This window comes from Calliphora vicina, chromosome 1 (genome assembly GCF_958450345.1).
Source record: "Calliphora vicina chromosome 1, idCalVici1.1, whole genome shotgun sequence".
Classification (NCBI taxonomy): Eukaryota; Metazoa; Arthropoda; class Insecta; order Diptera; family Calliphoridae; genus Calliphora; species Calliphora vicina.
This window is the reverse complement of record NC_088780.1, coordinates 105550940-105576805: the sequence shown is the minus strand read 5'-3', so window position 1 is coordinate 105576805 and position 25866 is coordinate 105550940. Positions and strand designations below refer to the sequence as shown.

The 25866-nt window shown below is 31.2% G+C and overlaps 1 protein-coding gene across 5 annotated transcripts; it reads left to right on the top strand.

Moving 5' to 3' along the window:
* The first annotated feature begins 443 nt into the window (after window positions 1-443).
* Window positions 444-25866, top strand: H (Hairless). 5 transcript variants are annotated; one of them, XM_065515399.1, is made up of 5 exons: window positions 444-859; window positions 12673-14486; window positions 15069-15302; window positions 15378-18569; window positions 24332-25866. In XM_065515399.1, the coding sequence occupies exons 2-5, from the start codon at window positions 13151-13153 to the stop codon at window positions 24358-24360; spliced, it is 4791 nt and encodes a 1596-aa protein (XP_065371471.1). In that variant the 5' UTR covers window positions 444-859; window positions 12673-13150; the 3' UTR covers window positions 24361-25866. The 5 variants fall into 5 exon arrangements, with proteins under 5 accessions (XP_065371471.1, XP_065371470.1, XP_065371468.1 ...); XM_065515398.1 differs by having other exon boundaries at window positions 444-965; window positions 12691-14486; XM_065515396.1 differs by having other exon boundaries at window positions 444-965.

Genomic DNA, 25866 nt, shown 5'->3' with positions numbered 1-25866 from the left:
TTGAGTTAATACCATTTTTTTGAAACTTCTCCCAACTCAAAATTCGCTTGACAGTCAGTCGATTTGTCACCTATGCCGGCTATACTGAATACGTAAACAATAATAAATATGAAAATGTATGAAATGTAATCTTGATTTGTACGAGTATTGTCCGTAATAATTTTTTAAAAAATTTATTTAGCAAAATTTAAATTATTTTGGTACATTTTTGCAATAAGATCAGTACAAAATTGTAACGATCAAATACCATCACTGACAAATACCAATAAAATAATGTTTTCTTGTATTTATTTTTTCGAAACAGAAAACAACTAATTTATGCATAAACTAATTTCTATATTAATTAAATAGTAATATGTACTAATAAAATAAGCCAATAGTTTTTGCAAAATTAATGAAATTTTCAATACATCTGTACAAAATTTACAATTGCTACCAAAATCCCAACAGAATGAACAAAACCAACGAATGAACAATCAAAAAACCAAACCCAACAACAAATAACAAAGAAAAATCCCAATTTTCCCACGCTCATGGGAAATTTCTCACGAGTTGTTGTTGTAACCGCGTGAGAAAATTCCCTTGGCAGCACGCCGAATGCAGCGCAGTCTCCAATTGCCAAGATACGGCAACGCCGATGTGAGATTTTTTTTCGTACGTTGTCGTGTTCGTGTCTGCTAGCACTTTTTACGCTGCGCTCTGCATTTTTCAGTTTTTATTATAATTTTAAACGATTTTTAATAAACTATTTCACAAAAAACATAAAATATAACTAGTGTAAATATCAATTAACTAAAAATATTAAAGAAAAGTGTGAAATTTCCAAGGAAAAAATGTAAAAAACATGATGGGATAATTGGTGATTAGAAAATTTTTTCATTGTATTTTGTGCTCTGCTGCTTCTTCCACTTCTATGTTAAACTCGTACGCGACTTTACAAATTTTTTGTTGGTGTTTTTTTTAATGTAAGTGTGTGTGTGTGTAAATGAATTGAAAGAAGAAATAAAAAAATAATTTTATATTGTTTAAATACAAGAAAATGAAGAAAAAAGAATGGTTTTGATACAAAAAAGTAAAACTATGTATGAAATAAAAAATAAAAAGTGCAAGGTGTTAGTTAAATTAATTGGAAGAAAGGAATATTACATACAAAATAAATTTTATAAAAGAAAAAAAACGTTGACGTTTGCTTTTCCTGTGTGTCGCTGGTTAAAGAAAACTGTAAAAGAGAGTATATACTCTTAAAAAATACAAAATAACTTAAAAATACTCTTAACAAAAAATCATGGCATATCTTTTTATTAAATACTACATATTAAAATATACTAAAAGACAAACATCTATTAAATTAAACAGATAATTCCTTAGATAAGAATGACAAAAAAGTATTTCACATTTAATTGAATGCTAATAAAACCGTTACAATACTTTCCCGTCTAGTACTTTCAACGTACAATACAAATTTTCCCTTCAAAGTAATTAGACAGGAAATCCATAACAACAACAGCCAAATATACTTAAATTGTACACCAACAACTTTTTGTTGTTTTTTGTTTGAATTTAATTTTTTTTTTGTTTTTTGTTCCTCAAAGGCGGAAGGAAGAAGGAAGGGGTGCTTATGCATTCGTTCGTATATTTTATATTGTATTTTTCCTTTCTACACTATACCACTTTATAGTTAACATTCAATATTTTACTGTTAACTGCATCTCTTTCGCTCTCATTATGTGTTATTCGATTATTCTTGTTGTTGTTGTTTTACTCATGTATATTTCAGTGAATTTTTTTTAATTCACTACAGAAGTAAATTCTTTATTCGTTTTGCCACACGGCGGCTGCATTTTGTTGTTTCTGTTATATTTGTGTACGTTCATTTAATATTAACGAAAGAAAAATAATAGTAATATAAATAGGGTTACCAAGATATTTCAAATTTAGCACTTGAATGGTAAATAAATGTGAATTCATTTCATTCAATACTTATAAGAATTTTGTTTCAACTCCGCAATTTTTATTCCGATCGATTTCGTTTTAGGTTCTTCAGATTCCGTGTAATGTAGGTACTAATTTAAAAAATATTTAATAATCCTGTATTTCGGATTTTAATTTGACCGCGTTTTTTATAACTACATATTAAAAAAAGTTAAGTTTTTGTACAGAAATTAATTAAGAATTTTAGTAAAACATAAAATTACAAAGAAATATAAATTCCACTCTCAATCGGAATGGAATTCTCTGACAATTAAGTATAATGGATTGACTTAATTAAGTCCAAATCATTGTCGACCCGATATTACTATATGAGTTCGGTTGTTTTTAAATCGTAAATTTAATTTGGATCTATAGGAACATAGAAAAAGTAGGAGGGTATCAGTTATGTCTAAATATCAATTAAAATTTTAAATCCTTTTTGAATCAGTTATCACAATGGTGTCCTTTTTTGGCTTAAATCTGGTCGTCCAAATAGCTTGCACGACCACTATTATTTATGGAGATTTTTGTTAAGGAAAAAAGTATTACATGTGTAATTGAAAAATAAATAGATATTAACACATAATTTTACCTTTTTTTTATTATTTGTTCAGAGCAATGAAACAAATAATAGCAATAAATACACTTTTTGGCTTAAATTCTCTTTTTAATTTCTTTACTATCACAAAAACAATTAATTTGATTTATAATTTACATAATTAAAATTTAATCGTTGAGGTATAGTCTAGGAAAATTAGTGTAACAATTTTTGATTTACTGGGAGTCGTTTAAAAGTTATTTGTTCACCATATTATTAGTGTTTTAGATTCTAAATACCCAAAAAGGGTTCATAAAGTATAAATGTATATATTCTGTAACTTTATAGCTAGCGACGTCGATATAGCCATGTCAGCCTGTAAAAACAAAAAAGAACGAATATCTCGATTATTTACATATTTTGTATCGGAACAAATCAAGATCCCCGCAACAGTTTATATTTTTATAATTTTTTTTCTGTTACTATTCATATTTTCTGTATTGCTGGCCTTCGGCCAATCGAAGGGACTTCAAACTCTGGGGTGTATCGATCACCGCCTTCGCTAAAATCACTTTTTCTGTATATCAAAATTTTCTGAAATACTGTCATATAAATTCAAAAAGGAATTTTTGGTTCACAATATTAATAAACAGTTCCATATTATATATCATATTAAAGGTATTTTAAAGCACTATTCAATGATACCCATAATGATCAGATTATTTACCAAATACATGAGAAATTTACTATTATATATACTGAATTATGAGAGCTATAAACACCAAAACAAAATATTAAAATGCAAGCTGTTTCGATGATCTTGATTTATGCCTTTTGTATCTATATACAGTGGTGGCCAAAATATATGAAACTACAAACAGAATTTTAAAAAAGTTTAAACTAGTTTTAAAGGTAAATAAAAATATTCATGTGCTTGAAATATTTTTTTATTAATGATATTTCATTGGCCAAACATATGAAACTAATTGCTTCGAAAACATTTATGTCTACAAAACTTAATATTTGGTGGCAAATCCTATATTTTCAATGACGGCCTTACATCGGCAATGCAGTGAAGCTATCAAACGAAAATTGCACTAATTCAGATATTATGTTTCAAGGATTGGTAGGATTTGCAGGAACGCTATTCCTGCAAATTTTATTGCCAATTTGATAGCTTCACTGCTTTGCCGATGTAAGGCCGTCATTGAAAATATAGGATTTGCCACGAAATATTAGCGGAGTTCATTATTAATTGCGAATAGTCTTGCATCATTGTACATGCAAAATTGTATAGGTTTTTGTGTGTATTACGGTAAAATTTGGCATTTGCAATGATGCTAGACCATTCGCACTTAATAGTGAACTCCGCTATTAAGTTTTATAGACGGAAATGTTTTCGAAGCAATTTGTTGCATATGTTTTGGCCAATGAAATATCAACCTATACGAACTTTTTTTAAATTTTTTTCTTTTCGATGCAAAAAATTCAGTATTAAATTTCATATTATCATTTTTAAAGCATTAATAAAATAATATTATAAGCAAATGAATATTTTTGTTTACCTTTAAAACTAATTTAAACAACTTGTGTAAAATTATGTTGCTAGTTGCATATGTTTTGACCATCACTGTATGTATTACTAAGTCATTAATATAGACAATGGTCATGATACAATAATTGTAGAAGGTAGAATCACTAGGGAGAATTTTCAATTTTAGCCCTATAACGTCAAACTTTGATTTTGATTTTTTTTCACAAGAATTGTATAATTGAGAATTTATTTTCTACTGGGTGTACCTTATGTTGTATCATGGACAATGGTAGGTAGACATTTCAAAAACCTTTTCGACGGCGTATATAACGCAGTGGAAATTCGGACCGAAAATGAGTAAAAATCGAAAAAATATTTGTTAACACTAATTTTTGGTTAAAAAAGTTTTGCATTCAAAAACATTTTGGAAAATTTAGGCAACCACTAAAGGTATATGAGAAATTTACTAATATATACATGCATATATTGACTTTAAATTCCTATAACTCCTTTTTTTGTGCTTATAATTATTATACCAAAAAAATTATTAAAATGCAAGCAGTTTCGACGATCTTGATTTATGCCGCATATTTACTGAAAAGATATTTCACATATTCTATTGTCAAAATAAGTTTTTATACAAATAAACAAATTCCATTATCGGGATAACAATTTTTTCAAAGATAGGCATTCATTGTTGGCAGTTGAAGTTGAGATGTTATGCTGCCTTTGAGTTTCAACAACAAAAAGCAACAACAACAATATCACCAATATAAGAGCAAGTATAACAAAATGAAAGAAAAAAAAATCTAACCAGATGTATGTTGGTGTAGTACCGACCAATCGACCTTTTTATTCATCATTCTTGTTGTTGTTTTGTACATTTTTGACTGGCAGAGAAAATGTTGTATATAATGTGTGGGTTTTTGTTGTTATTGTTGTTTTACTTGTGTGTTTAGAAATTAAGGGTACAATTTAATCATGGAGCGAACGAACAAACATAACTAATGTTTGCTTGTCTCTAATTTAATACGTTCGTTCTTACATACTTGTATGAATAGTCGTTTATGCAGTATAAATAAGTTTTAAGTTACTCTGCTCCAATTTTATGCCATCTCTGTTTGTGTGATGTCACTCGTACAGGATGTTCATTTAAAATTCATCTTTAGGAGTATACATAAGCGAATGGCTGCATTATTATACCCTTCACCATGAGTATAAGGGTCATTCCGTTTGTAATTTCCATATTTTTCAATTCCGATTCCATAAAGTATATACGTATGTAGGGTCGATTTTTTTCATAAAAAATCGTATAGCAGAAACGCAATCTACGGAAAATTCTAAAAAATTTCGTAAAGAAACCGTAGCTCTAAAATGAAATCCTATCTTGCGCATTTCGACTTTTAAAACCAGGACAACCTAGATTTTTGACCCATATCTGGATTACTAAGTCATTAATATAGACAATATGGATATCTAATGATAGATATTTCAAAGATCTTTGCCACGCCGTATATAAGACCATAGTAAGTTGAACCTACAATGGGTCAAAATCGGGAAAAAAAATTAACCAGAATTTTTTTTCACCAAAAAAAAAAATTAAAAAACAAAAAATTCTTTTTTTAAATATAAAAAAAAATTTTAAATAACTATTCAAAAAAAAAGATTTTTAACAAAAAATTAAAAAAACAACTCAGGATGAAACAACTTTTGAAAAAAAAATAAATTTTGTTTACCTAAAAATATTTAAAATTTGTACTTTGAAGTATAATTTGGTGAAGGGTATATAAGATTCGGCACAATATGGCTCTCAAAGTCCGTTTAATTTTTACTATTTTTGTTTTTTAATTAATTTTTTGCGAACAAGAAAATAGCAGTACCACAAGGAAATTGTTTTTTTGAAACGGCGTACAACGTCTTGAAAAATTTTAAATTTTGTTTACTTCAAAAATCTGTCAAGTCTGTTTATTTTTTGTTAGGTAGTCTTTTTGTAAAAATAATGATAACTTCGCAATAACATGTTAATTTTATGTATCCATTTCCCTCGTAGGGAAAACTGCTATCGTGGTATTCCCATGAACTTTTCTTCCACAATACATAGTTGATTTTGTTCGTAACAGCTGTTAATTGTTTACAAAATTTCATATAAAAATTTCATGACATGGGGAATTTTTTCACGTGAACGAAAAATGGAAAAAGTGAAATATTGATTCACGATAGGGGATAATATGCACATTTATTTTATCAATATTGAAATAGCAGTGCTCGATTATTGAATTCATTTCTTTTATTTTTATAAAGAAGTCTTTCTGGCACAACTAAGATCAGGATGGAGCAACAGGCTTAATGCCTTCTGGTCCCGCATAGACCGTGCCGTCCTCAACTTATGTCCAGCATATGGTCAGGATCCCCATGACACCCTCCACATATTCAACTGTCCTGCCAATCCTACTTCACTACATCCAGTGGATTTATGGACCCACACAGTAGAAGTAGCAGAATTCCTTGGACTAGATCTATATGCATAAACCCCTGATTAAATATTGTAAAATTGTTTATGCTTCCACAACAACAACAATTAGTGTGATACGTGAACTTGCATTAATTGAAAAGTATTGAGTAATTGCATGTCATTACCAAATTTTTGCTGGATATTTTTGGACCACTCACATACACTTAAGCATGGCTTAAAATTGTATCAATCTCTTTCGAATAGAGTTAGCATTCTAAAGCATGCAAATTCTAAGCTTTTGTATTTGGGTCATCCAAGTGTGTACTTCAACTGCTACATAAAGTGTATAAAAGATTCTTTTCGAGGCCTGCATTTCGATTACTATGATTCGCTTTGGGTACCTCTTTATTACTGCTTATAATGTATACATACATCCAAACATACATTCATCCATAGATATGAACATGTATTCGGCTGAGTGTTGGTTCATACTCGTACATTTGTATTTCTTTTGCTGATGTTGTATTTTTCATTTCTTTCTTGCAAAGCTTTAAATGCAATATAATTCAGTCAGTCAGTGTGCAATGCAGTTTCAGTTCATTCACACCCAATGAAAATAAAAAAAGGAAAATAAAAATAAAAGAAATATATACTGACTACTGTTTAAATGTTATTGCTGTTTGCTGCTGTTAATATTGTTATTATTGTTACTCATTTTATTTTATACGATGCAATGCAGCGTGTATGGCTGGCTGTCCACAAATGCACGTACACACATAAGTATGTCCATTAGGTCAACTCCATTTGCGTGGAACAAAAAATATGTTATCGATATTGCTTACTTAAATAAAGTATATGTATGTTTCGCAGTTGGTGATTTGTGATAGCTTGATCGAAAATAAATCGGTGTTAATTTTTTTTGAAACTTGTATATTACTTGTATTAGATTTCGGAAAATTCGGGTATGTTTTTAATGCCCCTTTAAAGTTTCATAATATTTTGAACTTTAATTATGTACGTTATTTGACTCAGAATCAATAATTCTAATAACGGTAAACTTTTGGACGTGATAGGAAATGTTGCTAAACCCGACTTAAGTAATTTTTTTTTTTATTATGAATTAATTTTTTTATAAATATATTTCATTATGTACTTTTTAACTTACAAACACTGCTCTCAATGAAAGAAAATTAATTATAATTCCTGTATGTATACTTTATTGGGTTACTGTATTTATATGAGTTGAAAACTCCGACAACAATTTTTGTTGGCCATCCTAATGTGCATATATTCCCAACAAACACAATGTCAAATGTTCCAAAAATTATGATTTTTCATTTAATATCAATCTTATTTTTCAAAAAATGTTTAAATTATTTATGGAAGGCGCGATTTTGCCAAATAAAATAAAATTTGTTTTCCTATTTTTATATTAAAAAATTTCCTATATTGTTTTTTTTTTAATGAAATAAATAATAGCAAAGAAAATCGTCTAATTATTCTCGTTTGAATAAATATAAATGAGTTTGACAAAATTAAAAAGCAAACAGCTGGATGATTAAAACATTTTCAATCATAAAACTTAAATGTTTGTTGGGTTTATACATGAATGTTTATATGTATAAATATGAGTTGGGGTTCGTATTAGTGTTGCCAAATATTCCACTTTTAGTCATTAAATACTGCGTCCCACACGGAAATCACAATTCCCGATTTTTTATGATACTTGACATGAATTTATTTGTTATATTTCCAACAACATTTTTTTAATTTTTATTACTACGATCTCTTACTATGGGTTATTGTAATGGTTCCATTTTTCATCGTAAGTAATGACGTTCAAGCAGAATTCTTCCGTGTCAGAATCACCATTGAAACCGATGAAACACATTAACTATAAGCTTCGGTTAGCAATCGGTGTGCTTCAGCGGCACTTTTTTCTGATTAAAGAAGTAAAGCAAAGAAAGGCCCTAACTCGTGTTTTTTTTAAGTTGAGATTTTTTAGCTTACAGAAACAAAAAACAAAATTTGACATTTTCGAAGCAAAAAACTTTGTTGTTTACACCAGGGTTTCGATATTCAGCTCTAGCAACATATTTCTTACATTTGACTATGCAATAAATATGAAATTATCTCATTTCATCACAATCAGCTAATATAAATATTCATACTGTTCGTTCGTATTACTATTAAAATTGCAATGCTAGTCTGCAATTTTTAGTAGCAAACACAATCCATTGCATATCCACCAAAATATATGTTCGTGCTTTAGTACCACACACAGTTTTTCTGTCGTGCTAATATTGCACTCCATTCGTTTTATTTTGTTGTGCTGGCAAACTTTTCTAGCAAAAATACACACTTCTGTAGTTGTGCTATAGCACAATTGACATTTCTGCAATTGATGCTATCAGTTGCTGTTCTTGATAAGTGCATAACAACATATCAGTAAACACACCCAATGTACAGTTGGGCAGAATCAAAATTTTTTTGAAATATATCTGGCATTTCTAAACGGCTGATCTGATCAGGATAAAATTTGACGCGGGCATAGCCAAGGAGTATTCGAGTTTAAATTATTGAAATGGGACCTACAACTGCCTCAGGGGCGGCGCTATGGGGGCTCAGAATAGGGTACCTTCGTCATGCAAAATTTTTAAACACGTGCCATTTTTTTGTTTCCCATTCGATTTCAAAGAGTTTTATATGTTTAGAAAGCGCTCGCCTATGTCTTGAAAAAATATGCTTGTGTGTGCTATTTATCTCTTATACTTTTCGAGTTATAGGCATTTCAAAATTGAAATTTTAAAATTTTGCCATACCTTGGTCCGCTTTTTTAAAAATATAGGTCGTACTTTTGTACCGAACGGGCTCGATTTTTTTTTGTTAGTTAGACAACTAAATTATCAGTAATATACAAAATATTTCAGAGTAATATCGATTATAGATCCAAAAATAAACGATTTTCAATTTAAGAATTCAAAAAATAGTAGATTTTTGCTGTTTTTTGGATGAAAAGGTGACTTAAATCTTTTTTATTAAAAAAAAACTTTCTTTAAGAACATATAACAATTTTATGTTTTTCTGTAAGGTAGCTTTACAGAGAACATTTTGATATAAAAAACATGTCCTATTTTTTGAACATGTTGCCCTTTCGTCCTTCGGAATTTGACCTATTTTTTGATAAAAATTTCAACTTTGGGCCACATGTTCTAAAATCCCAAAGTTGGGATCAAAAAACGGAAAGCAGCTTTAGAAACCTTGATTTGTTCCCTATTTATCCCCAAAGTATTTTCCCAGCCCCGAAGGAAATGTAGACCATATGGTTAAAATTGTAAAAAATACCATTTTCGGGATTTTCGCTTAAATTTTTAGGAATTGTGGGATTCCTTTTAACCTTTTGAAAAGTTTTTTTGCACTTTGTAATTTGGAATGACAAATTTAAAAAACGTTGAAAATTTCATTGAGTTTTGCTAATAAATAAAGATTTTATTACAGATTACATATTTATTTATTGAGTTTCTAAAACTAAAATTTTTATCAAAATTTTAATAGGATTGTAAATACATATTAGGAACAATTTGATCCACATTTATTCCGAACATTTTTTTTTCTTGTTTAGATATTTTAATTTTTGGTCTTACAAAAAAAATGCAAGTCAATATCTCAGTTAGATTCAAAAATATTTACACTAATGAATAATCGTTATTTCGTATTACATACTTGACAATAAAATAACTAGCAGCATCCAAATAGCCAAAAAACAAGAAATATCAATGCAACCATAGCAAAGCAACCAAAGAAATGTAAATTGCTGCCAGAGAAAATTGATAGCACAACAAAACAAAAACGAATGCTGACGCGCAATATTAGTTCGGCAAAAAAGTGTGTATGCTGCTATAGCACGAACATATATTTTGGTTGTTGTGCTACAATAACGAGTTGACAACTGGTTGTATCTGCTACTAGAAATTGCAAACTAACTTTGCAATTTGTATAGTAATATATGAATAGTAACAGCAATTTATATTAGCAGAGTTATACAAAATTATAATAGTAACTATATTTTTAGTATGCAGATTGATAAAAATGTATATTTACTGCAATTGACGGCTAATATAGTAGCAATTGTAAACCCTGGTTTACACTATAATGTTCAATAACTAAGTGAGAATAAATGACAGATATGTACCCTTCCTTCAAAATTTTAAATAAATTTTTTTACATTTGCTATTAAAAATTACAAAAACAAAATATTTTTTTATGAAATTTAATAAATATTAAAAAAAACAATTACACTAAAAATTTAAAATCTTACAAAATAAGGGGGACGTTTTTGGTTTAGCATTTAAATCTTCAAATCTGGCATCCCTAGTGAACCCCACCACTCATTAACTAACATTGAAAGAGTACTGAAGCTCCCTTTATTTCTTATAACAGAATATAAACGACGAACTACCTACAACACACTCAATATAAAATTAACATTCAAGGCGGTTGCTAAAAATGTTAACTCTTCTGAATAGACTCTCGCGTTACTTTAAATTGGTTGCCAGAATACTTATATTTTTCATAATTTCATATTATATTAGGATTCTCATACTCTATTCGATTAAAGACTATTTTTTTTTTCATTTTCTATTTATATTTAGAAACTCATTTACATCCCTAATGTCATGTTTGAATCTTAAATCTCATGTTTGACAGACATGGTTATTCTAGGATGAGGATTTTCATAAATTTATATTGGAAAATATGCTTTAAAAAAGGAAATACATATTACCTAAAAATTTTAAAAATAATTAACTCTGCATAGCTCTATGCCTAAAAATTACAGAATAAAGTTCCCAACAAGTAGTCTTGTACATACGGACTCTTAAAATTATATTTACTATCAATTAAAAACTTTTTAATAAAAAGTTAAAGTTAGTTTAAACACTATTAATTAAACAGTTAAATTTAAACACTATAATTGTTCTTTAGAGAAACGATATTAGTTGTAATATAATGAGGTTAATACTCGTTTAACGCCATAGTATTTAAATTTAAATTTAAACAATAATTGTACTTCCGAGAAACGATATTACATAATTCTAATATCATGGGATTAATACTAGTTAGTATAAGACCATGCTATTTACAGCCTCCATCATGTGATTTACATTTTAAAATCAAAAAATATTCATTGTGCATCCGACTATGATTTTCAATTTGGGAACAAATCAACAGTTTATATTTTTATAATTTTTTTTCCGTTAATATTCATATTTTCTGTATTGATAAAATTTGCAGAAACGGTTTTTAATATTCAGACGAATAAGAGGCATATTTTGAGTGTATGGACAATACTTATGTATGTATATTGTTCATCGACTAGAAAAAAATATTTTTATTAAAAATTGGAAGACCATTGTCCGGGCGAGTAATTTTCTTCCCCGGCACATGAAAAAAACCGACATATGTATGTATATTGTTCATAGACTAGAAAAAAATATTTTTATTGAAAATTGGAAGACCATTGTCCCCGGCACATGCAAAAAACCGACTTTTAATACTATAAAAGTTCAAAACCTAAATGCAGCAAGAACAATTTTTAAAACATCAGTCTTAAAATGTGGAAATGAAAATATTCCCCAATCTCGATATTTAACAAATTATTTTCCATTTAAAACCCCAAATCTGGCAGCCCAGGCGAACCCCACCACAATTTATTAACATTGAAAGAGTACAATGTCAGCCATATTTGTTGCAGAACAAAGTTGCCAGTTGTTATTGGCTCTTCAAACTGCTCGCTTCAGCGAAGCTATTTTTTTTTCTATTGGTTTATTTGTCTAATTCGGGGGTCTTCAAGCTGAATAAGTCACATAAGAAATACACGGGTTTGTGTGTATTTGCTCAAGGAGCAAAAATGTTCTGAAACATTTTTACCACTGTTACTAATTTAGCGATTTTCTTATAAAATCTAGTGATTACAAGTGTGAATACCAGTGGGAAAAACAAACGACATCGGCAAATTTAACAAATAAAATACATTGCAACAAAACCTAGAAAATCCAGTAACTACTAATTCTATGCTTTAGCTTTTATACGTTTAAATAAATTACATTTAAAAAAATACTTTTTTTTATGTTGTAAAAATCAAAACAAGTGTTTAAAGTCTATTAAAAAATATAACAGTGTGGTTTTCCTCGAAAGATTTTTAAAAGCATAATAGCAGAAAATGATAAAAAAATTGTTAAAGAGTAAAAACAAAAAGAGAGACATAAAAGAAAATTTGCAATACAAATAGTTCAAAAAAGAAAAATAAAAACACAAAAGGAAAATACAAGAACATTTAATTAAAAAAAAATATATACCTAGTATGTGTGCATAAAATAAATAAAAGAATTGCAAAATAAATAGTAGACAAACTTATAAAAAAATACTCAAGTAAAATAAAAAGCGATTTCAACAGAAGTTAAAAAATATAAAATAAATTTAAATAAAACTAATGAGAAGAGACGAAAAAAAATCTCTTCTCACATGTGTTGAGTTTATTCTTTGAGTACAAAGTGATTGTGTTTTTGTATTTTGAAGGATTTATTGTTGTTGAAATCACAAATTGTTATTGCACTAAATTATCTGCTGTCACATGTAAATTATTATTGACGATGTCATGAAAATTTTGCAAAACGAAACCACCAACAACAACTCTACGACGACTTCTACAGTGACTACGCCAAATTCAAAAGAAAAGCAACAGCATCAGCAACAACCACCACAATCACCTTCTCTGCCTCAGCAACAACAACAAACCTGTGTAGAGAAACGTAAAGCAAAAACATTGAAAAATAAAATTCTACAAAATGTTGCACAGCAAGAGCAGCACCAGCAGCAACAAGAAGAACATTACCGACAGCAACAACAACATCATCAAAATGCCAGTGTCAACAATAATAACCACAATACGCTATCAGCAATGACAGATGAGCGTATAAAAACCAGCAATAATAACAGCAACAGTTCTAAAACAAATAACAGTGTTGAAAGTAAAACAGCAACAGCTACAAATTTATTAAAGGATTCATCATTGAAAGATTCCTCTCCTGGTAGTAGCAACAACAATAATAACAAAAACAGCGATTTAATTATTGCTGAAGCTGCAAAAATTCTTTTAAAAAATGGTTTAAATGGCACCAATGCTGCTGCAGCCGCTGCTGTTGCTACTGCTACAGCCACTTTACTAACAGCTGCTGCTAATTTTCACCAGTTGCCAACAGTAGCTAATAGCACCTCCTCAGCAAAGTGTAATTTAACAACATCCGCATCGCCGACATCACCATCAACGTCCACTGTTTCGGATACATCAGCACTAGCCGCCAACGTGACAACGGCTGCTGCGGCGGCCCATGCCCAATTAGTGGCTATAGCAGCTGCCGCTGCTGCTGTAAATGCCACTAATCACAAACGTTTAGCTGCTCCTCCTTCATCAACATCCACAACATCATCTTCATCTACATCATCATCTTCCTCCTGCAAATCTCCAAATCAAACTATAAACAATGGATTATTGGGCAACGTTGCTGGCATACAAGCAACAACAACATCTACGCCAGCCACAACTTCACATTTTACAAAACCCTACAAAACTAGCAGCTGTAGGAGCACAATGTCTGCTTCCATGGACACGGGTATTATTGATTATACCATAAATTCCAATAGCAGTAATAACATTGCTTCATCTGCAGTAACATCATTATCATCTGCGTCGGCATCAGCTTCATCCTCCGTTATTAACTTATCTGCTTCAGCTAATAATAGCAACAGTAGCAGCAACTCTAATACCGCTCAACATAAATTTCTTAACAACAACATCCATTCCCATTCTAATCGTTCTGATATTGGCAGGCCTCCGATATCACAACATCATCACCATCATCAAACGTCTAATGCCAATAATCATAAAAATTCTGTGCCGGGAGGAGTTGGTGGACGTTTACAGTTCTTTAAAGGTAATTTTAAATTATATCAGTAAATTATTCAGGGTTCAGTTCATTTAAAATTGTATTGCCTTATTATTGTTCTATGTACATAATAATAATACTTAACAATTTTAAATTGTTTGCAATTTAAAATTGCACTGCTCCGCTTGCAGAAACTTTTCTTGGTTCTTGATGTTAAGTTTAAATTTCAATACTGTTGACACAAAAACAAACCAAAAAACATGTTAAAATAAAAATATATATGTATATTAAGTTGAGCCGGACCGAATATTCAGTTTCGGATTGCGCAAAAATAGGGCTAATACCAGTCGAGCAAAATTTGTTATGAATTGATGTACATACATACATATTTAAAACCAATCCACTTTCGAACAAATCCTATGTACATATGTTTGATTTTATCAATTCTGCTTCGGCATGAAAAAAATCTGTTTCACTGGGACTCTATTAATAATAGAACAACAAAAATTTTAAAAACCTCTATCATATATGAACTATAAATAGCTTAAATGAATGTGAATGAAATAATTCATAAAAAAATAAAAAAAACATAAATAACTAATATCTTCTTCATTAACAAAACTATTTCAGATGGTAAATTTATTTTGGAGTTAGCACGATCCAAAGATGGCGAAAAAGGTGGATGGGTTTCTGTGCCTCGCAAAATTTTTCGTACGCCTTCCGCAGCAACATCGTCTACGGTAACACCATCAGCCACAGCATCAACATCTGCTGCTGTAATACCATCTCCTTTGGCTGCATCACCTGCGGCCATAGTTGGTGGTACGTCATATCCAAAAAATGAATGCTCCAATTCTTTAAGTTGTAAGTTTTACTGAACATAATATTTAAAAAGCGATATCGCTCTAATTATTTTCCCTTTTTGTTTTTTTCCCATAGTTTCTGATGACAACAGCTCGCTACAATCGTCACCATGGCAAAGAGATCATTGTTGGAAACAAGCGGCGCCACGAAAAAATGTGTCAAAAGAATTGACGCTATTTTATCGTAGGCCCGCATATTATAAACTTACAACACAGGCTCTTCTGTTTGCGCACAGAAAACGTAGAAAACCTTATGATACGAAAACACTCGAGAATGGTTTAGTATTTGTATTAAACAGTAAAAAGCAGCTTCAGCCCCAACAACAGCAAGTAGATAAATCTACTCTTAATAAAAAAGAGATGGAATTCAAAGAAAATATTGATAAGATGAATAAGGCAGACGAAACAAAGGAGGATAAGGGGGGAGATGCTAAGTGTATTAAATCAAGTACTGAGGACGTTAAAACAGAAATGGGCGACGGCGAAACTAAGAATAATGGCGCCAAGGAAGTCGTTGACAAAAGTTCTGATAATAAACTAATTATAAAAACTGAAATTGCAGAAACCGCTGTTGAAACAGAAGAATATGTTGATGTTGAAATGACGAAAGTTGCATCACCTTGCAAAGCGTCCGAAACTGAGGCCACAAAAAGTCCAAGTGTTCAGAATTCGGAGACAACTAAAGAAAATGATCAAGTTGAGAAAATGAATACCAGTGACTACACCGACGAGCAGGAGGAGGATTTGGTGAATTCAACAAAGAATACAACATCTTTGAATGGTAATATCTCGAAAAGTGATGATGTACCTCAAAAACAACAGCAGATTGATTCAACAACACAAAGGGTAGATCAATTGAAAACAGGAGATGAAGAAAAAAGACTTAAAAAGCATGAAAATTATAAAACACGAGCCAAGCTCACAACCATCGTACAAAAATTAATGGATGCCTCGTCATCACGCTTAGCAGCAACTGCACATCTATTTAAGACATCTAATCAACAAACAACATCATCTTTAGCTGCAACGCCCACATCATCATCATCTTCTACTTCAACTACATCAGGAGGAACCAAAAATCAAAATTCCAAAGTTTCACCACCTTCTAATACTGCTGCTTCACGTCTAGTCGAATATCATCAACAACATGTATCGCCACGTAAGCGTATATTACGAGAATTTGAGAAAGTTTCACTGGAGGACAACGCAACTGGAGCTGCTGGCGGTAAACGTAGTCGAGCTAAGGGCAACAATACAACAAATACATCGATGGTTTCAAATAATGCAAATGTAGCCCCATCGCCATCGACTCCAACGGCTGCCAATAAATCGATGAGTTTTAATGCGCACAACTCAAATGTAGGAAATACACCAAAATCTGCAACAAGTCCGGCTTCTTCCTCGGCACCGACTAAACTATACAGCTCATATAGCATACATTCACTTCTAGGTGGAGGTTTAGCTACATCTTCGTCGCCGTCTTCATCATCATCTTCAGCTTCTTTAACACCAGCTGCTAAAAAATCTACAGACATGCCGGCAACTATTACCAGTAGTGCAATGGCTTTTTCTCCTTATCCTTCTGCATCATTTCCTTCAAATGCGCATTCAAATAATTCACCAAAATCTCCAGAAGGCCACAATATGGGCGGTGGTGGTAAGTCACCCTCAAATTCAGCCACAAAATCAAAAAGATCACCACCGTATAGTTCACCCATGCGTGAAACTCATTCAAGAAGTCCTATTAATAGTGGAGGAGGCAGTGGAGGCTATGCTGACTATAGTGGCCGTCGATCTCCTCGATCAACACCTGATACTGCTCATAATGCTTTTAACAAAATGAGATACGCCAGCAGCAGTGGTGGTAGTGCAGATACTGCAGCCTCACCCACTAATCATCATCACTTGCAGCATCACCAACATCAACAGCATCATCTGCAGCAGCAACACTATCAACATCAGCCACAAACTTATTATTCACCATACATGATGTCACCTCATTACGTGCCGCCATTGTCGGGTCCTAGCGCTCTCTCGCCTAATGCATCATCAGTGAATGCGTCCACCTCGTCAACGACAAGTTCGCGTTCACCACGTCATCATCCGTCAGCATTTAGAGCAACAACGCCAACATCTACATCGAGTACAACACATAACATTCCAAGCATACAAAAGGGAGATTTATCGCCACAACGTTCAACTACGGCATCGCCACGTGAAACTACACCTCGAACTGTACCAAAAAAGACTGCTTCAATACGACGACAATTCGCTTCGCCCACATCAGCCACCCAAAATCATAGCAGCAGCAATTGCTCCTCACCAACAACGACCATAGACAGTCGCTGTGACGACCAGTTGACGAGTGACAGAAGAACACCGGTAAATACCACCACAACGCATCAGCAGCACCAACAGCAGCAGCATTTAATGCAAAGAGGCTCACCAGGTAATCCCAGCTTGGCAGGATCTCCAATACACCCATATTCGTATTTATATGCACAGCCGCCTAATGGTGGCAACAGTCCACATTCTTCAAATGCTGCTACATCCAATCATCCATCAGCTGCTATGTCGCCATCATCAGCAAATGCTTCGGCGGCCGCTGCGGCCGCAGCTGCTGCTTCATACATTCCAGCCGTTGTGGGATCACCGTATTACCATCCATACATCTCGACATTGGCGGCAATGCGACATCCACAAATGTGGATGCAACATTATCAAAGTGCTGCAGCAGCCGCTGCAAATCCAGCCCTAATGCAAGCCCGACATCCGGCCATGTTGTCGGCAGCTGCTGCAGCTGGAGCTGCCGCTCGTTTGTCACCACCATATCATGGTTTCCAATACAATGGTGTAGGCAATGCAGCTGCATTAGCAGCCGCAGCTGCTGCTGCTGCCGCTGGTTTCGGTAGCACAGCTACTCCTCATCATCCATCGAATGCATTATCACATCCTAGTTCTATGTTCAATCCCATGGCAAGTAGCAGTTTGCATGGCATGCAACATCCAGTAACAGCAATGCAAACAGCAGCAGCAGGTTTAGTCCCTGCATCAGCCGCAGCGGCAGCATTGTCTGCAGCAGCATCACCAATGACTGATACAACTGATCTTTCCAAATCTTCGAAGAACAATTTCTCCTCTAGCGCTTCATCATCAACGTCGTCTTCGTCAACGGGAGCAGGAGGAGGTGTTGGGGGTGGGTTAGCAGTGCCTGGGTCTTCTGGAAACTCTATGTATACCATTAGCAATAAAGATGAACAAAGTTCAGGTGGGTTGAAATTATAAATGAGAGACTTTATAAATAATAAGCGAAATAATTGTGAAAATTATGTACGTCATGTCCTTCTGCCTGTTGAAATCAACTTTCCGAAGTTCCCAAGTAACTTTCAAACTTGACAAACCGTTTTTTTAGGACCGTTATTCGTATTTCAATTTTGATTTTAAGATAGGAAAGCAATTACAAATTAAATTAAATCCAAATATTTATTCGGAAAAATAATAAAAATTACAAACTTATACATACATACAGTGTTGGAAAAAATAATAGAAACGAATGCTTTTTTTTCAAACTTTGAAAATATGTTAGTCAAATTTAGTTTTGTTTAAAAAAATGTATATGCAGTTTTGTTTATCAGACATACATCATAAGAAAAAACATAATCATTCTATTTTCATCTATATATTAATACATTATATGACTAACAATGTATTGAGTCAATATTTTTACTGGAAAAAATAATAGAAACGCGTAAAAAGATTCAACTTTTCGAGGCACATCTTTATATTTTTTGTTAAAAAACTATCTTATCTTAATATTTAGTTGCTCTACCTTTGTTTTTCACAACTTTATTGCATCTGCGGCTCATGGAATCAACCAATTTCTATGCAAACGTCCTTGTCAATGTCAAATCACTCTTCCTGGATTTGTTCCCATAATTCGTGCTTATTTTTCGGACTGAAACCCTCTAGCTTCCTCTTGAGCACTACCCAAAGGTGTTTCATTGGGTTAAGGTCCGGTGACTGCGAAGGCTTTTCCATAAGAGCTACTTTGTTGACAGCAAACCAGTATTTTGCCAATTTTGAGGAGTGCTTCTGACTATTGTCCTGCTGAAACTTCCATCTGAAGGGCATCCCTTCCTCAGAAAATGGAAGCATTAAGCTTTGCAATATATTTACGTAGTCCTGGATGCATATTTCGTTCTTTATCCAATATACTGGACCGACACCAGAAGAGGAGAAACACCCCCATATCATGATGGATCCACCGCCATCATGATATGGGGTGTTTACGTTCTTCTTGGGCTGTGGTCATACGAAACAAAGATAAATTTGTTTGGATCCGATGGGAAATATTATGTTACGCGCCCAGAGAATAAGGCATATGATCCAAAATACACCAAGAAGACCGTAAAACAAGGCGGTGGATCCATCATGATATGGGGGTGTTTCTCCTCTTCTGGTGTCGGTCCAGTATATTGGAACTAAATATTAAGATAAGATAGTTTTTTAACAAAAAATATAAAGATGTGCCTCGAAAAGTTGAATCCTTTTACGCGTTTCTATTATTTTTTCCAGTAAAAATATTGACTCAATACATTGTTAGTCATATAATGTATTAAAATATAAATGAAAATAGGAATGATTATGTTTTTTCTTATGCTGTATGTCTGATAAACAAAACTGCATATACATTTTTTTAAACAAAACTAAATTTGACTAACATACTTAAAAAGTTTGAAAATAAAGCATTCGTTCCTATTATTTTTTGCAACACTGTATGTTAAAATCTATTTTGTTAAAATGTATGTATGTATATTGTATACAAGAGTATATATAGTGCCGAAATTAAATATTTGCACAGGATGCTCATTGTATTTTAAGGTCGATTTAAAGACCGTATTGTGGAGATTTTTAATAAACAAAAAATATATTTACCAGGTATTTACCAAAATATAACTAACTTCGTTTCAACAATTTAATACCATTAATTATTGGCACACTTCATTAAAAGCTAAAAAAACATTTGATTTAGGAAACAATATTGCAAAATTTAATATTTAGTTGCATGTGATTTTTGTTTTATAACTGCCTTGAGTAGCTTAGGTATGAATCCACCAACTTGTTTGTGATATCTGACCTAATACTTTGCCATTCTTCAACTAATGCCTTTTTCACTCGCTTATCTAGCTCTTCCCACAGATGCTCTATTGGATTAATATCCGGAGATTGTGTAGGGTGTGGTAGGACATGCGAAACATTGTATGAAAGCCACATATGTCCAGGGTCATTGTCATGTTGAAAAGTTAAAGAAAATTGTAAATTTAACTTTTTTGCACTTTTCCTGAGGTGTATCCATATATTTCATTTTGTCCATTATTTCGTCAATAAACACCAGCTCACCAACCCCTGCAGCGGACAACCCCACACAATTGCTCTCTACCATCATGTTTTATCATTCCCACGACAGCCGGTTCTACGCACCGGAATGACCCGAGTTCACTCGGCCAAGGGCTGTCAACTCAGCAAACACTGCTGCTACAACAACAACAACAACAACAACCATCATGTTTTACTGTTAAAGCAATATTTTGTTTTTCCAGCTCTTTATTGGGTTTTCTACATACCGTCTGACGGCCATCTGAGCAAAAAATATTAAATTTGTTTTCATCAGAGAATATTAATTGGTGCCAAAAATCATGTGCCTTACGTAAATTTTTAAACGGCACATTTTAAACGCTTATTTTGGTTCACAGATGAAATACATGGTTTACGTCTAGCAATACGACAACTATAGTTTGTCTTCTGAAGCACTCTTCTGACTGTTGCTGCGTGAACATCTTTCCCAAAACTCTTTGGAGCAACCTGTGTTGGACATAACTTGACCTTTTTGATTATATGGCTGCATTCACGCCTAGATCCTAAGGATCTAGGGCGACCTGTATGTTTAGCACTTTCAAGTGTTGATGCTCCCTTAAAACGTTGCACGATACTCCGAATTGTAAAACGGCTCCTTTCCATAATCTCTACAATCTCAGCATATGATTTTCCTTGATTGTGCAAGTGAAGGATGATTTTGCCACATATGTCCACATTGATAATTATTGTGAAAATTTTTTTACAAATTGGCATTAACAGTTAGAAACGAAAACTGTTAAATAAAAGAATATAAAATGGCATTTTCTAAGAAAAACAAATAAGAAAGTATGGTCGGTCAAGCCCGGCCATATAATACCCTACACTAAGTAAAAGAGCAAAAACATTTTTCTATTAAAATTTCAATAATTTATATTTTCGTGTGATTTTCGGAAGTGGGCCTTATATGGGGGCTATGACCAATTATGGACCGATCACCATGAAATTAGGTCGTGTGATCTATGTCTATATGAAAGTTTACTATGTTGAATTTTGTGAGTATACCAAAATTTTTAAGTGATTTATGCACGTTAAAGTGATTTTCGGAAGCGTGTCTATATGAGAGCTATGACTAATTATGGACCGAAATTTGGTGACATGAATTTTGTATATATAAAACTTTTTTGAAGCTCGATTTGTGGAGATACATTTATAAATTAAACATTTATGACCGATAAAGTCCAATTTCGGAAGGACATTTGTATGGGGGCTAGGTAAAATAATGGACCTAGCCCCCACTATGGTGGTGTAGGGTATAAAAAGTGGATAGAAGAAGAATCTGGTTAAGTGTGCCAATAATTTTGTTCGACAGTTTTTGGTAATTTTTTTTTATTATTAGTAAATAATATTACAAGATTAAATGCAAACGGACGTAACTACACAAAAATTCAAAATCGAGTTTTTGATTGATTATTGTTTTTTTTTTATCAAACTACATGCTCACGAAATTTTTAGATCCCTGCGATCAAAAATGGCAACTTTATTATAGAAATTCAAACGGACGTAACTACAAATGTATCTATTTCTTACAGCAAACGGACGTATCTACTCTTGTATGAAAAAAATATGTATGTATGTATGTATATGTACTTAGTAGGAAATACTTTGAAAAAATCTACATACTCAATTACAATTCTCAGAGAATTAAAAAAAAACAAAGAAAAATTGACAACATATCAAGATCTAAAACCATTGATACCATCAGATTGTCATAACTTTTATGACTGGCAACTTTATTAAAGAAATTCAAACGTACTTTTCCAAATAAGATAATCAAACAATTTAAAAGGCATATGATAGATAATTGATCAGCCTATGAAATGAGTGTTTGAAATGAAAAGACTCCTACGCCCTTTAGGTTTAGGTTAGCAAAGTTGAAATTTGTGGAAAAATCCATTTTATGGGATGTAAAATAAAATATTTTTTTAAATTTTTGAATTTTTATGTTAATTTTTAAAGGCTTTTATGATTTAAAATTATTTCAAAAAGATTAAAAAAAATACGAAATTAACCGTAAGCTCCCTTTTGTTTTGTCTTATTTCTGACTTTCTGGTTGAATTTACCATTTTGGTGTATTTAGGGACTTATAGTGAAATTTCACGGATAATATTTTTGCGGAACATTTTAACCCCTTAAATCCCTGTTTTAATGGTGTTTGTTGCTCTTTTTTAAAATAAGGACAAAAAAGACACAGGCCTTGGGGATTTAGATGGTTAACATATTATACAAAAATGTTCTTCGTGACATTTTCCATAAATTTTCTGAATACATTTTATACCTAAAATGTAAGGATCATATGGTTTCTTATGAAGATTAACAATAAGAATGTACCAGAGTTGGGAAACTTTAACCCCCCCGTCAAAAATTCAGATGTAAACTTTCAAAACTCCGATACACGTGTCTTTTTTTTTTGTCTCCTCTATCAAAATTTATTGGTCGGAACTTGTAATTTTGGAAAAAAAATTGATTTTGTTGTATAGTGTAATCAGAGATCGAAAATAACGGGTTCACTTTAATTTCATTGGTAAATTCTCATTCGCAGACATTTAAAGCATAGTTGGAGATAGTTTTAAATGTTAATTGAAATAAGCATTGCACTAAATAAAATTCCAAAAAATTATTTTCACAAGCTTTAGTGATAATGGTCATTTCTTCACTAGCACTAAACAAAATTTGTGATAGTGATAATTTTTTAGTGCAAAAACCTAAAAGCTTTAGTGATAATGGTCATTTCTTCACTAGCACTAAACAAAATTTGTGATAGTGATAATTTTTTAGTGCAAAAACCTGCACTACACTAAATTAGTGCAATATTTTAACTTGCAATCAACAAAAAGCTGCCTTAAACATACTCTTCAAAATTTTCAAAAATTAGTGGTCATGAAATTATTGAAGCGAAATTTGAATAATACAAATTGTCTTAGGTTTTGAATTAGTGCGCAAAAATAAACTTAAATCATTTCGAACTTAAACTTTAGTGCAAAATTTGTAGCTGCACTCAAATTAGTACAGAAAAAAAGTTGCAATGAACTGATGATTGTTTTTATTTTTAAATCAAATAATTAAATTTGATCTATGATTTAAACATACATACATAATTGTTTGTGTTATATCATTGAGAGAGTAATTTATTAGAGAACATTTACGAAAAATTATCAAAATATTTATACCACAATTTAAAAAAAATCTCAATTTTGTCACTCAGATGTATGTAAATAAAAATAATTTTATAACTGTTATTTTGAGTGATTTCTTTTTATCACAAAATATAAATCACAATTTGGATTGGACGAGTTATTTTCGGTCTCTTTCATATTGAATAAATTTTTTTTTTTTAAATTTAATATAAAATTTTAAATAAATTTTTTTTTTTAAATTTAATATAAAACCGCTTAACCGGGTTTTTAAAATGACAAACCCGAAACCGTTTTTTTAACACCCTTTTCGGTTAAACCGAAAAAAATTTACTTTTTCGGTTAAACCGGTTTTTTGGATACACTAATTCCAAAGCAATTTTAGGAAGTAGACAATGTGCGCACCCTTGCGAAAATTTTACTGGTATATTCGTAATTTTTAAATTGTTGATGACTTCACTAATTTATATTTTTTCTTTTGCAGATGTACCGTTAAATCTATCGAAACATTAAATATGAATAATATGGTTTCCATTTCATTAAAACGAAAACAAACACACACCCTATTAGAAAAAAAGAAACTATAAGTAAGTGTTTATTGAATATAAAACAAAAAAAAAAATAAAAACAATTATTACATATATGTATTTTATTTTGTTTACACTTTTAAGACATTTAAATTTAAAATAAGTTTAACCATAATTTCATAGAGATTTTTAAACGCGTTGCATGAAATAACATTATAACAAGGTGTATATGAAACTGTATGTATTGTATTTAATAAAATATCTACTAATAACAAACAATAATATTTAAAACAAAAGAGAACAAAACAAAAAACGAGAAATATTTACAGATTTACATACATATATGAAAAATAATGGAAAGAAGAAACAAAATATAAATATTTTTTATAACTATATATTTAAAATAAAGACGGACTTGGTTTATTTGCGTTTTGTTTTATAACTTTAAAACTACAAAGAAAGATTCCTGGGTTTTTATGCTGTACGATTGTATGAATCTCAAATAATAATATAAAACAAAAATATAGTATATGTATATTTTTTTAAAATTAAATAGACTGAATTTATACGCAAAACAAACTAAAATAAAATCACTGCATTTTACAGATTTTTTCCACATTTATATACACAAACAAACAAATAAAGAAACAAAGAAAATCATCGTGCCTTTTTGTAAAAAAAAACCGAAATACTTGACAAAAAAATAACTATTTTGACTTATGAAAAATATGTATTTACATACTAGCACATTTATTTATTTTTCATCAAAACTCTAAAATCTTAATTAAAATAAAATTTCTCTAATGTACAATATAATTTATTTTTGAAGAAACTCTTATTTTTTAGAAGCAAAATCAACAATTTTTTATGAAAATCTTAAAATTTATTAAATGTAAAAATTCATTTTAGAAAACGCGCAGGCGCAACAATTTTGAAAAGATAAATCAAACACAAAAATATTAAAAAATGAAAAAACCTTGAAAAATTTGCAATTTATAATGAATTACCTTAATATGGGAAAACGAGCATCAGCTTTTCGATGATAAAAAGAAATATGCCTTTTTCTTTAAATTCTTTTTTGTCATTAATATTAAATAAATTTGGAAAATTTATAGATATTTAAAAAAAAATCTATATATGTATGTGGATGTGCTTGATTTGTTTCCTTTTCCCGAATAAATGTGATTTGAGAAAATGAAACCAATAATTCTATTTCCTACAACTGTACTTTATTTAATTTTCAGCCATATTGAAAAAATCAACATACAACTTCTAGTTTCTACAACTGTTCACAACAAATATATAGATTCTAATTCAGTACGAGCAACGAAACATTTTTCTAGAAAGTTTTTTATGGAAACATAAAAAAAGCATTTATTTGAAAACTGAGCATTTTATCGTTAATTTTTGTTAAAATCGACGTTGTTTTAAAATAGAAATTTCCAATATTTTTTTAAAAAAACTAAAAGTATATAGAAATAATAAAACAAAA